The following is a 15,413-nucleotide window of genomic DNA, read 5'->3' on the forward strand; positions in this document are numbered from 1 at the left end:
GGAACATTAGGTGTTATGTCATACAGGTGAGCCAGACATCTCTTTTCTTTTAAAAGCTGAAAGAGAAGTGCTCCAAATCTACAGGAGGACTGGACTTTAGGTGTAAGGATGTTGGCTATGAAGGTATTTGAAAACAAATCGAGAAGTACCTTAGTTGCATTTACAAGCTTAGTGGTAGTCAGAAAATAGAATTCACAATAGGCATCACTCATTTTGATTTTGGTAAGGATCTTTACCAACATCACCTGTTATCACTATGTGTGTGTGTGTGTGTATAATCTCAGCCTTGACAGTTAGCATGTGACTATGTAGTAATTTGTAGTATTTTCTATCATTTGGCACATCAGTTGTGTTAACCATATTTATTTAAGATGGATAATGTTATTAGGGGCTTACCACTTGATCTTTTGGCACAGGCTTACTCGCTCCTGTTCCTGTAAAAAGAAAAATCTTCAGACATCCTGTTTCATCCTGTTTTCCTACAAAGTAGCACCTGTGCATTAATCCATTATTATTTCATTTTCTTTTACAAATAATGTTTTTTTCCCCCAGTGAAAACAACAATTCCTAGACCGTAATGCTTATTATGAATGCTAAGATCAAAAGTAAAGGCTTTATCTCAGAGAAAAACAATTTTACTTATGTCATTAGGTACACTATAATTGGCGAGCCATCAAGAAAGGGAATGGAACAAGAAGAGAAAATGCAGCATAGGGGTGGGGGGGGTTGATAAGATGTTTGAAGCACACACCATTCTTGGGTTTCATCGTGCTGACAGCTTAGAGCAAGGAGAAATAATTAAGGATCTGATCCACGGTGACCTGCATTCGATGGACCTCTTCAGACTGTTCGGGGGCAGGAAGAGGGCACACTCCCACTAATACAGGTACAGGGTGAAGGACCGGGAAAAATGACAATTCAGGAAACTGAGGAAAAATAACAAAAACGAGCACCATAACAAAATTTAAGACAAAGAGACTCAAGATAAGACAGAGGGATTTCAGAAGATGACAAGCTGAGCCAGGTCTAAGAGGTTTCAGTTAGAATAGTAAAAAAAGGCTTATTTTCAAAACTTCCTACAGGCAAAACAGTTAAAAAACACTTGCATGCACGTTGTGCTGTGCTTCTTTGAATGCAATATATCATTTTTTTAAAAAGTAGAAGCTGTCTGCTTGATAATGCATGTTTTCACAAATATTTAAGTTATACAACAGCTTGTCTATAACATTTTGTTTCCTTTATTATAAGGACAATTTTAGTGGCCAGAGTTAAATTTGAGTAATGGCAAAATCACGAGATGTGGGTTTCCAGAATGTTCTGCTTTTTCATGATGTTGGCTGCGCAGATTAAAACTGTAGCGATATTAGTTATTCATACAATAAAGGTCAATGTGCAAAAGATTTAGACCATCAAATCTTTATTAAACAGAAATAATATACCATATACAAGATTTACACAAACAGAATTGGCATACCAAAAGAAATTTTTCTTTAACAAAATGTTTCCCTGAATAAGTTTCTTTTCTCCTATGAATAATACAATCATACTTTAACAAATTCAGTATCGAAAAACAGACTAAAGTAAACATGGACATGTGTCCATTGTCCCTCCCTCTGCCTGGCGCTGCAGAGCCTTGCACTTCAGACAGTAGCAAGTCTGCCTGCTTAAGTCGTGCCTGTATGAAGGGACTTAGAGGAGGGGCCTTATTGATCGTCTTCTATGAGTGAAGTCCAGGCATTAGTTCCAGCAGGGTGAGTAGACAGCTGTCCGTGAGCCACTCTACTGGGCCTACATAGCAGGGCTGAGTGGAGCTGGGATGTGCACTTTTGATTTTGATCTCCCCAACATCACTTCTATTGACCGACGCACTGTCCTGTGCTTTACTTGCTGAGAGAAGCACTTGCCGAGGCCTAGCTTGAAGCCCGGACACAAGCCACCATTGCATTATCCTGGTTGCTGTTGACAAGCTTGGGATGATGAATCTTCCATGGTCTGCTGAGGCCTAGCCCTAATCACTGCTGTCATCTACTGGCAACTGCCGTATCCACTGACCACGGCAATCACAAGTCGGGTTATCGTGGCACACAGGACTGAGGATCCCAGTGTTTGTTATCTAGGTGTATAAGTGTGGGCTCGGCTCTCTAAAGTTAGACACAAAGGTCAATCTGTACTGAGAGCAGCCTACTTTTCCATCTGTGCTAAATTCTCTCACACATTTTTTAAAGATCAGAAACTTTTCTTGGAATGTTTCTTATTCTTTTAAATTAGTTTTAATAAAGAAAAAAATATTCCTTTTCTTCAAGTCGAACAAGTCAACGAAAACCATCTGTTTAGATTTTTTATATTTCAAGAGTCAACTTAGAATCTTAACGCCTGCTGTCTATGGATAAATGTGGACAATCTGGTCCACAAACACTTGATTTTTAGTTCATTCTGATTGTGGCCATTTAACCGGTGTATATGTATGTCTGTGTGCGTATTGTCTCAACCTTGACCGTGAGCATGTAAATATGTCAACACAATGTAGTTTGTGGTATTTTCTATCATTTGTGGCACATCAGTTGTCTTAACCTTATTTAAGATTGATAATGTTACGAGGAGCTTACCACTTCATCTTTTGGCACGGGCTTATTTGCTCCTGTTCTCACTGAGACTAGAAATATCTTGACATCTCCTGTTTCATCCGGGTGTCCTACAAAGTAGCACCTGTGCATGAATCCCAAGGGAAAGCACATCAATCCATTATTATTCCTTTTTTTTCCCCACAAATAACAGTCATTTTTTAATGAAAAATTTACAATTCTGAAAATGTAAGGCCGGTAATGAACACAACCAACCAATGGTAAGAGCTGCCATCTAGTGGATATTATGTGGATTGCAACTACAAAAGGAGGTGTAATAAATGCTTGGAAGTGTCCCTGTAACCATAACTCTTAATAGCATTCCCTGCTCTTCTATTCAAAGTTAATATAATACACCTCAAAGAGTCTTATCAGCCTATACAGCCCTGTGAGTCTTTTTGCTCCCACCATTACTAGATGACAGCATTCCTCGAGCTCTCAGCAGCATTCGGCCCTCCTCGTAGTCATCCTGGTCCACACTGATCAGCAGGCGGACGCCCTCCCTGCCTGCTGCCATCCTCAGGGAGTCAGTGATGAAGACTGCCTTCAGGGCCTCCAGCAGAGCTCCACTCAGGTAGTCAGCCCAGAAGGCCTCGAGGTTGTCCAGCTCTGTGAACTTGATGTCGCACACAATGGAACCCAAGTCTCTGGCACGAAGCAGCGAGTTGGCCTGGCTGAACAACTCAAACTGCCGCTCCAGGGGTTGACGCTTGTCCGATGAGACACCCTCACGGAGTGCCGAATCATGCTCCAGGTATTCAGCCCGGACACGCAGGCGGATATCTGATAATGGAAGAGGGAGGAGGAAGCAGTGGTGGAAAATAGGGGTGATGGTTTGGTAGGGGGGTGAAATAATGATAGGGAGAATAGAGGGAAGAAAGTGAATAATGAGGGAAAGGCAAAGAGAGTGAGGAAAGAGGGAAAATGAGACAGTATTGGAGTATGAGGAAAGGTTATAGAAAAGGGGAAAATAAGTGAAATTGGAGAGGCCCACATACAGTGAGAGACAGAGAGGTAGGGTTCATGAAATCAAAACAAAAGGGGAGAGAAACAGGGAAAAGACAAAATTATTAAAAGACAAGTTTGTTTATCTTTTCTAAATTAGTGCATTACATTAAGCAAGGATTTTTTAAAAGGGAGTTCAAGAGTTCCCCAAAAAGGATTAGTTACCAATGAGCTGACTACTAACTGGACTGGAGATTGTACAGTGAAAAATATCAAATAAAAAAAAATATATTTTGACGAAAGTGCAAATATGATGGTGCAGCAAGGCAATCTATGAATTACGTGAGGCACCGGCGTTTGACCAGACTGTCTGCAGTTTTTCTGTGCTAAATACTGGTCAAAATACTTGTTCAAAATGTCATTTTCACCAAAACAAGCTGGAGCACTGAGAGAAATACTCTGAACCAGTAGTGTGGTCCCTTTTCCTCCCAGAGTTCCCTCATCTGAAGTGTTCGTGTCAGCTGTTATGACTGCCAGTGATCAAAAGGAAACTGATGCATGAGACTGTGCAGTGTGACCTCCTGCATGAATATAATACATACTGAAATTAACTTGACACGCTGAGCAAATATTGTGGTGGCAGTAATGAAAGCAACTTAGCAGTGTCAAGCCCTGGAGTGTCTTTCTGTTCCAGCCCGATGTTTAAAAACGGCAGATTCATTCAGATCAACATGTCTAATGCCGAGAACGGATAGCTGCTGGAGTTCCACAGTAACAGGATTGGTGGTCATGCAACAGCGCAGCGAGAAAGATCAGAGGATACATACTGTACTGAGTAAGAACACCGCTGAGATCGTCCCCATGTCATTATTCCAGAACTTCGAGTGGAAACCAGCTGCTGATGACTTTTGCTGCAACAAAAATCCACCCCTCGCACTCAAACCCCTTTAGTAGAGGTAAACAGTATCTACTACCAATGACATCCATTTTACTAGAGACATTCCTGTTAATGTTGCATTAGAAAAGAAGCTTAAAAATGTTTTTCCAAGTAGTTTTAAAGCCATAACTGCATCTCTAGGTATGCAAAATCCAGCCCAACCAAAACCTTTGTGATGCTCTCCATCAAATATATATATATATATAAAAAAAAAGGACTTAAAGAAATCCTCATAAGGAAACAAAATGACTGCCCTCAATATAAATAATGTGTCAGTTGTAAATTAAAAAGCAAAAAGTAAAATTCTTATTTTGGGAGAGATGGAGATTTGCACATAACAAAATGTGAGGACATGACTCAGACCCAGATTTGTGTTTAAAGCTCATACATTTGACATTAAGGTAAAAAAAAAAAAATCATTACAATAGATCACCAAGAACCCTCATTGAACACTTATCTAGATCTGTATCTGGATAACAATATGGTAGCTATGACTCAACTAATAAATGTTTCAACTCAAAAGTCACGTTTACCCCCTCTCCAGTCATATTTTGTTTGGGGCTACTGGGAATGGCAAAAGACTCCAGAGGGATAAAGTTTGGAAAATGTCAACATTAGAAATGCAAATGTTGAATTAAGGCATTGATTTTGCATGTCTTAACATTTGTAGGACAGCGATTACCAAACGCTGGCATTTGCATTCATGCTTCATAAGGCTGTAATTAGATTACTATAAAAACAGAGGACTGAATCAAAGGGGACGCTTAATCGATAAGGTTCAGGAAATGTTTAAAATATGCAGGGTTGGGGATAAGACTTGCAGATGGAGCTCATTCAATTAAAACTCTCGTTTGGTCACACAAAAAGGCAATATATTGTTCTTCATAGAGGCATTTTGATACAAAAATATGAACACTGACATTTTACAGGAATAGGACATTTGATTTGACAAATAATTAAACCCTGTTTCTATTACAATGTCTCAAGGGACAGTTTGGAATTTTTAAGGACGGTTGCATGAGGTACTTTTCCATAGTCGGTGTAATACAGTAGATGGCGGTCAGCATCACTTTGGTGACTATGGTGTTGTAAGGGTTAGTTGAGATTCACCAAACCACTTAACACAAACTAACTGAGTGAGACAGCGGTAGACCAGCAACTCCTGTGTTCTGCAAGGTAAAACTACTGTGTTTGTCTAGTGGTCTGGAAAAAACATAGATAACGGCTTCAGTTCCCCATCGAAAAGGGTTGTCTTATGGTAAGGTAAAGCTGTGAAAATATTCCAAATATACCGGTCCACAGCATCACTTTGCTTAGCTTGGCCATCTACCGTAGATAACACACAGACTGTAATGTAGGGATAAGTACCTCATACAACCCCACTTTAATAAATCCTTAGTCTCTCTTTAAATAACTGATATTAGTCTGCATTAATCCTTCTTCAGGTCAATCCAATGACAGTATATACAAAGACAAGTTTGAAACATTTTTTTATACCACAGATCATGACTGGTCTCAGAGAACGTAAAGTTTTCACCCCCCTTTTTTCATGTTTTATTGTTTTACAACATTGATTAACAGTGGACTGACAGCCAATAAATCTACTTCATGGCAAAAACTGCATCATGAAGACAAAGTTTAGAAAGAAAAAACAACCATTACCGATCAAAGGTGTTGACTCAGGGGAAGAGTTAAAAAAAAAATGGTAATCTGCCAAGGGCATACTGTACTTAAATACTGGTTAAAACACCCACCGGTAGGTCAATGGAATAGCTGAGAGGGGAGGTACTCCTCACACAACTAAGAAAAAAATATACAGAGAAAAGTCAGTATTGAATAAAGAATTTTAAGACTTCTATGAACAAAAAAAGGATGCTTTCATATTATAACAAAGCCAAAATTTTGCCCTTTATTTTTGCCATGAGCCGCTCAATAATCTGTACAGATATCTGCATACGAATGTAGAATCTTTAGGCTCATTCATATGCAGATATTGGCCCGGATATCCGTTACCTGGATATCCAAGAGCCAATGGCTTCCAAGATTGACCGCTCACCAACAGGACTCACTATAATGTGCGGTGGTGGCAGCATAATGCTGTGGGGATACTTCTCTGCAGCAAGCCCTGTGTTGCTTGAGACGGCAGATGGTAAATTGAATACTGCACAATAGGGTGGAGGATACACCTGCTGCAGTCTGCAAGAGAACTATGACAATGGTGTATTTTTCAGTACAATAACCTAAAATTTGTGCATTTTTATCTCGATCTGTTAATCTTTGTCCAAAAGGCATGCACTGTGATACAATGTTGCATGACAAGGTAGGGAGTTGAAAACATTTTTGCAGTACAATATTCAATCACGCACATTGACAAATCAGCAGTGACAAGGTGGCTTTAAGCATTTCAGTCCTGTCATTTATAACAAAATGTCAAAAGAGCATCAATCTGGATGTCTGTTAACTTTTTGCACTCTTACACAATATTCAGTTCGGACCCAGTGAAATATTAAGTAAAAGCACTGCTAACAGTTCGACCCTTTTGGATCATTACACTGTGCGAGGGCTGTGGCTATGATAAACAACTGCCCTTCATGCAATTACTGTATTTATGGATGGCCTCCATTTCTGCCTTCCCATTTCATACTGAACAGGATGGAGGTAGAGATAGTGGCACTGAGGAGAAGGCCATTTAAAACCACAGGAACACAATGATAGTCATTTTGTTAGGGTTACAGAGCACTTCACGCTTCATCAGACACAGAGACATCCACTTAGACAGGACATTAGGAAGCCCAGCTTTCATTTTCTCACTTTAAACACCAAGCCCGTTTGGCTTCCTCCATCTCACCACCCACCCCCTCCAAAAAAAAAGTTTAAGTACCCATTTACGAGGAGTCACTTGGCACGGAGAGCTTCAACTCTTTATCGATCCGTTTTTCTGCTGAATGACTGACCAAGAGAGTGGAGAGTTAGGAAAGTATTGAGAGACGGGCAGACAGAACTCCCTCTTTTCCCCCTTAGACAAAAATCACTCTCTGTACCATTTTGCGTAGTTTGAGCATTTAGAGTTCGTTCTCTCCTTCTGATTGTGTGTAAGGATACTGTTTTCCTGACACACAGGTTGGTCTGTTTAGAACTGCGAACATAGAGAAAGGAGAGAAAGAGAGAAAGAGACAAGCACAAGTGGGTTGGACATCTGTCGACTGGGTCGTTTTTTCAACATCAAGCAGGCATGGCACAGCACTCACTTCTCTTAGTTGTAATGAGGTCTGAGTCAGGGCAATAGTTGGTACTGACAAGTTAATCAGCACAGCTTTACTGTAGGTCTACAATATAAAACGGCAATGTCTAAGTGGGATGCTTGGGACTACTCTTACCTTGACCAATCCCCATACCCTAACCTTCACCAACCCATTATTTAAGCTCCAACCATAAGATTAATCAGACGTGGCCATTAAACCAAGTAAGAACCTTCACAAGCACCCCATTTAGATAGCACAAAACCACTACTGAGCTTAGGGTACAAACACCTTATGGGCATTTGTAACAGCAGTAGTCATTGTCAGAATGTAATTGAGACACTTCAGTGAAAATGATCTGAGAGATGAATCATGACAAGAAAGAGTATTTGAGGTCTGTTTAAAAGCTAGGGGCCAGCATTGGACTGAACCGCCCTATCTATCTCTGCTCCCTCTTGACAAACGCACACCCAGGGCTCACACAGGGCACAGAGATAAGATACAGCAGGAGCTTCCTTCAGCAGAGCACTGTTGGGTTATTTTCCTCAGAACTGCTTGAGTAAAAGGTTACATGGGTATTTTTGAAACAGCCAACAGTCTGTTGGCAGCCATTTTAGATTCCCTGGAATGGAATACAAGGCCGGTCCTTATGAAGAGACAAGTATCTGTGCAAAATGAGCTTCTTTCTTTAAACTTGAGCCTCCAGAGGTGGCTCATGTGAAGTTTCAGTTAGCCGGTATGAATTGAACTGATTGCATCTTAAGGCAGATGCTTATAACCACTTGTAATGAAGATAGTGTAAGAGGAAAGGAAGACCCAAACTTTTCCCAGCATAAAGCAAAAGCAAGCACCTTCACAAACATGTCCAACATATTTTTGTTTTGTCCTTGTAGGTATACTAGGCTTTATTGTTCAGAGTTAAGCTCTTCAGTCTTTACATTCATTGACCTTCCCCAAGACCCATACAATACAGCTAAAACAAGCATTAACCACAGAGAACCTAAAGATTAACTAGGCAAAACCAATAAAATACTTGTATACTTTTTTATTTTTTGGTTGCTATGAATGGTGTCAGGGCCAATCCCAAATAATGTTCTTACTCTTCCATTATTCTACCATTACTTTACCACCATGACTGCATATCCTGTCACACAATTTGCAAACTTCCCCTTTTCACATGGGCGGATCACATTGAACGGATCTAGGAAATGATGAAATCAAGATAAAACAATTATTGTGCCATGTTTCCAATTGATTCTCTCATTTTGTCTTTTGTTATAAATCCAGTGCACCCTTCCTTTAGAGGTGTGTTTTTGCCCGTTTCTGCTGAATCACTGGAATACGATAAATATAGATCTTGTGATTATCATGATTTTAATACTGCATCAAAATAATCTTGATTGATTATGATTTTCTTACAATTCAGCCATTGTAGCATTTAAGAACATGTAAAATTCAAATTGGAAAAAAAGTATGCTAAAACAATTGGTGCTTAGCAGCTCAGTTTAAAAATGGTGGTAAAGATTGGTTCTCATCATTATCAGCAATGCCAAGCAGTCAGTTTCTTTCACACCAGACAAATTTAGGACAACATATTTTCCTTTTCAATATAGTATACAAAATTTCATATAACTAACTAGTGTGTCATTTCTATTTTCAGTGTTTTGATCTAGGGTCTCAAATACAGGGTAACAAAGACAATTACTTTCAGGCATTACTCAACTTAGAATATAATTGTGTAGTTGCCCTTCAAAATGAACAGAAATGTGTCAATGGCAACACTTGTACAATGTACATTTCCTGTGAAGACAGAGACAGCCCTGCCAAGACAGATAGTCTGTCATATTAGTCATTATCTGAAGAAGATAGTTGGTCATGTTTGTGAAATTGTGTCAACTCTGATGTTATCTGCAGAGATCCAGGAATTGCAAATGGACTTTTTTCTACATATATCCCCATTAGTGTGGTTTTAGTAAGATCATATCAACTTTGAGTTGTCTAGAGATTTTTGTTGAAAAATCAAGTTGAAATACTGGAAAGGCTTACTGCTGAGGACTCTGTCAGTTCTGTGAAACGCTGACACCAACAACCCATGTCAGGAATAGCTAAGGAATCATCCACAGTGCACAACACTTAGGAACATTACGGGATGATTTTCTTGGGAGCAAATTACTTTTCCTGATAGGGAATAGTGATAGGTAAGGGTTCAGCTACATTATGATACACAAGCAACGAAGATAGAGCAAATTGGCAGCACCAACCCCTTTTGTAACAAGGGGGAGAGCCTCTTTTACCTTAGGCATCGGCCCAGACTTGTGAGAGAGCGCATGACTGAGTTGATCATGCACACGGCAGTATATATGGACTGAGTTTTTTGTTTTGTTCCTCAGTGTCCCCCTCTGTCTCCATGATCCATTGTGTCTTAGGTTACTCGATCTGAGTCACAATCCTGTGTCAACCTGGTGGAATCAAACGTGGAGTAAAGACAGTGACATGTTTACGGTCACAGGCACATCCTGAATGGCTAAGAAGGGCTGTCTTCATTGTTAGACAACTTTTTAAATAGTGTCAGAATCATCAGTCCTTTCTTGTAAAAAGTTGTAACAGGCAATGATGGGCTTTCACAAGCAATGTTTGAGCAAAATTCAACCAAATAGCAATTGATGTTATTTCAAGATTATTGTGCTGAGAGAAACTAGCATTGATTGATTAAAAGGCAGGCAATATTAAATGTGGAACAGGACATTGATAATAGATTACATAGCGCAGCTTTCCAGTGGTGTTAGATTGTTTCAAACATCTGCCTAAAAGAATACTTCCAGGAGTATATGTGAAGCTTGACAGAGCATTCTTGTGACAACTTTGTATCAAGCTTAACAAGAAAGAACAAGGGTTGATTATAGTTGTAACTGGACAACTGTTTCAGAAATAGAGTAGACAAAAGGACAGGAGACAACCTACCAGTCTGTACTCCTGTCAATAGCAGCAACTGAACATAATGCAAAGGGTTAGAGGAAAAGGTGAAATGAGGGAAGAAGAATGTAAAGATGGAGAAATGGATAGGGTGACAAAATCCACCCCAATGTTGCATGTTGAATTCAGACAGTTAGTTATATACAAATAGTCCGAGCGTGACAATGAAAACAACATGTGAAACCGCTTGAGTGTAAAGGAGATGTCCATGAACTGAAAGGGAAGTGAAATCTATTTTTGCGTCCACGAATTGAATCATTTTTTTTGCTGACGTTGAAACTCAGATAAAGCCCTTAAATATTGGTGGTGTTTAAGATATAAAACACTTTAAAGTAAGTGTAGTACAACTGTATACATAAAAAGAGAGTCTGCAACTGTGTAGCGACACAATGGCATAGTAGATCAACCTTATAGGCAGAATGACGAGCATGGTGGAAGTACAATCACAAGAAAATTTACCAGAGAGTGGAGCTTCAACGATAAGTGAAAGGCAGAGGGTTGCTTTTTTAACGACGGCAACACTGACACAATGAGCTAGAGGGTTTTTAATGACATTGTATATTAGGCAGTTTTATTGCTGGTGGAAAAAAAACTTTTGGGCAAGTCATTTTTTTCACTTTACCAGCCACTGGCACATAGAGCCAATTTTGATTTTGGCTCTACAGATTTTATACCCAGGTGACATCACCAGTTTCACACTACAATTCATAGTTCAGATCTCTAATATTAAAGGCATTTTAACCCTATAAAGCCAAGTGCATCATATTTGATACACAAGTTTTTGAGACCTATACATCATCAGTGTGATATTTTTTTCCTGAAAAACCTGATGTATACATGTGTTGAAGAAAAAAAAACTGAGCAACAAATTGCACAAAAATACAAGATATAGCAAAATTTATATGCAGGTTCCACTGGTGGATCAGTCATTGCTGCGTGAAAACTTCATATCAGCAGATGTACGATGTTGTGCTATATGGAAAAAAATATTTTGCATGTTTGAGGAAAATGTTAAAAGAAAGTAAAGCCTTAAAAGGTTAAAAATGTTGGGTTTTATATGTTTTTGTTAGTTCAAGAAAAACAAACTGTGAGCAACAAATTGCACAAAAAGAACTGATGTATCAAATATGATACAAATTAAAATCATATATGCCTATTGTTTTTAGATTTTTTTGTTAATTACCTGTCAGCAGGTTCAATAAACACTCCAGTTTAAGAAAAAAAGAATTTTTTTCTGGCAATTATTTAATGGTTCAGGCTTTATAGGGTTAACAGTCAAAGTATGCTGACACATTGCAGGCAAAGCCCTTTACTGTCTGTTTGTCTAATAGTGTTGGTGTGCCTGGTGTTTTGCCAGCAGGTAAACAGGTTTTTTTAAATCGGTCTAGTCTTTCTGGCGCATGTTTGTAATATGTCTTTCACTCTTCCCTTTATGCTTGTCAGTTCTGAGTTGAATCAATTTTGCAATGCAAATTTTTAAAAAGGAGTTCAGACTTGGTATGCAAACTCCTTAACTCAAGCTAAATTTCAGCATAGACAAACAACATCAGAATTATAAGGACAAAGAGGGCATGTGGTGTTAATCAACTAAAAATTAAATTGAAGCTGATACAGTCAATGAAAAGACAAGACAATGATCTGTAAGACAAAATGGCGGGACGAAGATAGGAGGGCAAGAGATGAGAAGCTTAAGGGAGACAGGTGAGGAGTGCACTTACTGCAGAACACTTTATGTCGTGGTCGTGGTCGTGGTCGTGGAGGCAGCGGAGGGCTCGGTCTGCTAGTTTTCTTGGGCCTGCGGCTCCAGCCATGTCCTCTCTTCTTCCTCGTCCTCTTAGCAGATGGCCCAGGCATAGGAGGGTAAATACCTGAATGATGACCAGAACATTTATAGTTAGTTTGTGGAATGCAGACTATTGGACGTGAGCATGGATTCCTTTGTGGGGGATGCTCTGTTGTCCTTCTTTATTTCCGTTTCACATTTGTTGTATTATCGTTTCAACCTGTGGAAAACATTCCCAGCACAACAGAAGTATGGACCATATTCAATTTCCATGTTATAATGGATGTCAGTGCCTCTTTTCAAATGAACAGGTACAGACTTTGCGTGCAGTGTAAAAATGTTACGTGCTGTAAGGAATGATGATATTGGACATTCTGCCTCTTTGGCTGATTAAAAGGTTAGTCAAAACACCGTAGTCTACACTTCCATTGAGCTAAATACCATACTCCACTGCACTTACCAGTTCTCAATTGCTGTGCAAAATACGGTATTTCTGTTTGTCTGTAGTTGTGTTGCATTCCAGAGGCACACAACAATTTTCTGTTAGCTCTTCCACACGGCAGACCAGTTCTCTCTGGAGATACTGAAAAAACAAAACAGTAATGAGTATGATCATCAGGCTATGACTAATAGGACAGTCATGGTGGACATGTTCTAGCAGGCTCATAGAGGCAACGCCCAAAGCACTCATCATGATATCAAAATCTAATCATGAGCACCCCTGTGGTTCATCCTCACCTGTCCTCTTTTTCTTGTGGGACACTAAAGGCAGCAGGTCATGACGAGTGAGAACTCTCAGTAGTTGCAGTAGCGGCTCCAGGTTGCCATCACTGAGGTACCCTCGCTTCTCCAGCTCCAACAACAGCTCAAGGCCGCTCTTGTGCTTGTATGAAACTACTAAGGGATGCTGCGAGCCCTGAGGCTTTAATCGCTTCCAGGCCTTTAGCAGCTCAGGACTCGGGGACACACCCAAGTCATCTGGATCGCCACAGGGCTCGACTGTCCACTCTGTAGGATCGAGAGGATGTGGTGGAGGACAGGTTTCATCCAGAAGGAATGACAACACTTCAATGTCAGTCTCTGTCAGCTGACCACCAACTATTTCAAAAACCTCATGGAGAGACAACATCCCATAGTAATTTAGGCACTCTGTTTCATCCCAGGAAAGTGAAGGCCTGAGTGGGCACCCTGGGTGATGCACTGCGGCCATGCCTCTGCCTACAGCCTCTCTCCACCTTCACACCTGTGTCAAACTGTTCAGGATAAAAAACACAAACATTACATTAGACATGTACAACTCTCAAATACCAGCATATTATTTATATCTAGTCTATAAGAATTATGAGACATCCAACCACCAACACACAAAATATTATGTTGTACTCTACTTCAAGTACATGAAATTGTATTTGCTTTTTCCTTTTTTTCAAACTACATCAACATTTAACACAGTTAAATCTGTATTGAATGCCATTGTGTGTACTCCAAAATTACATTGCGTTAAGGTAGTTGTTCAAAAGGTGCAAGGTACAACCAAAACCAATAAGACAAATTCCAGCACTTTGCAAAAACGAATTGCAAGACGTCTGTGTGTTACATTAAAGCTAATGTTACATGGTTTGCTTTAGTAAGCTTAACAGTCTTACCTGGTTTCCGTGCCAGCTCGACGCTCTCTTGAAACATGCAATGCAAAGTTTTGTCAGCTGTGAATGTGCTTTGTTGTCGTCGTTTCGAAGAATATCTTACAAAAGCAGCTTCCTCAAACACACAGCATCAAACGACATGGCAAGACAGCCTCTTGGCACGTTACGTAATCACGTTTCTCTGAGGGGGAAAAAAACAGGCGTAAACAAAATGCCCTTCACAGCTGTTCGGCTGAGTTAAATGACCAAAGTCAAATTCAAAAATGTTGATAAGCCTGGTTTAATATCACATATATAACAGATATATGCGTCCAATATGGTAAGACATTTGCAACGGACATGAACGGATATTACTTCCTAGCTCAGAACGTTGTTAGCCAACGGTAACTGTTAGTTTCAAACGGGCCTTAATGAGGACGGGTATCGGGTGATACAAAAGACAACGTAAATGCAAACGGTTATAAAAGTGTACAATGCATTTTCTAAGTGACATTTAAACAGTTAGAGTTACCATACCTGAGGGCTTTCGTTCCTTGTGCCAGTGTTGGATGGTCTGGCAACTCCCACAGCAACACACTGCACTGACAGCAGCACAATAACAGAGAAACTGACCAATCAGAGCTCTCCGCCTGCCACATGACGTCCAGTCACGTTTTGATTTAACTGATCTGCGGTCATATTTCTGCCGCGAGCCCCTCTATTGATTCCGCACAACTGAAAAAACGAAGCAGATCCCAAGTCAGTTATTTTTATTGCATTGTCAAAGCAGCCAAGTGTCCTTGTACAGTTTTCTTGCCATAAACAAATACAAAGCCTAACTGCAATAACTACGCAAAGGGTAAAACCATAGACTGTATAAAAAAAAAACTGAGAAAAACTGATTTAAAGTTTTTAATGTTTTTTTTTTTAACTGGCTAGCCAAATGGGTTATTGGTAGTTCAGTGTTATGACACTTATTTCTACATGTATTGATGATGTAATTGTTTTGCTGTAAAAGGTTCTAATAGTATTGATAAACAGAGTGTAGTAACTACAATGTTGTCGTCTTCTTACAGCTTTTATATTTTGTTTTCAGTGAATTAACATTTTCAAATTGATTTTGTTATAAGTGTATTTAAAAGTGTAAATACAACTTGTATAAATAATATAGCCTAATATTAAGTCTAAAATACTCGCATATTTCAGACTTAATATTATAAAGTAATGTTATATTTTAGTTTTAATATATTATATCTTACTTTTATTTTTTACTCCATCGTTATCTAGATAATA

The 15,413-nt window shown here is 39.4% G+C and overlaps 1 protein-coding gene across 1 annotated transcript; it reads right to left on the reverse strand.

Annotated features, from left to right (window-relative positions):
• Window positions 1–2,793: 2,793 nt before the first annotated feature.
• dedd1 (death effector domain-containing 1) lies at window positions 2,794–14,797 on the reverse strand. The gene is made up of 6 exons (XM_059339339.1): window positions 14,658–14,797; window positions 14,145–14,322; window positions 13,237–13,751; window positions 12,959–13,081; window positions 12,434–12,583; window positions 2,794–3,404 (listed from the first exon to the last, which is right to left on the reverse strand). Exons 3-6 carry the CDS (start codon window positions 13,706–13,708, stop codon window positions 2,998–3,000), a joined length of 1,152 nt encoding a protein of 383 aa, XP_059195322.1. The 5' UTR covers window positions 13,709–13,751; window positions 14,145–14,322; window positions 14,658–14,797; the 3' UTR covers window positions 2,794–2,997.
• Between the last annotated feature and the right edge of the window lie 616 nt (window positions 14,798–15,413).

The sequence above is a fragment of the Centropristis striata genome, chromosome 8 (assembly GCF_030273125.1).
Source record: "Centropristis striata isolate RG_2023a ecotype Rhode Island chromosome 8, C.striata_1.0, whole genome shotgun sequence".
NCBI lineage: Eukaryota > Metazoa > Chordata > Actinopteri > Perciformes > Serranidae > Centropristis > Centropristis striata.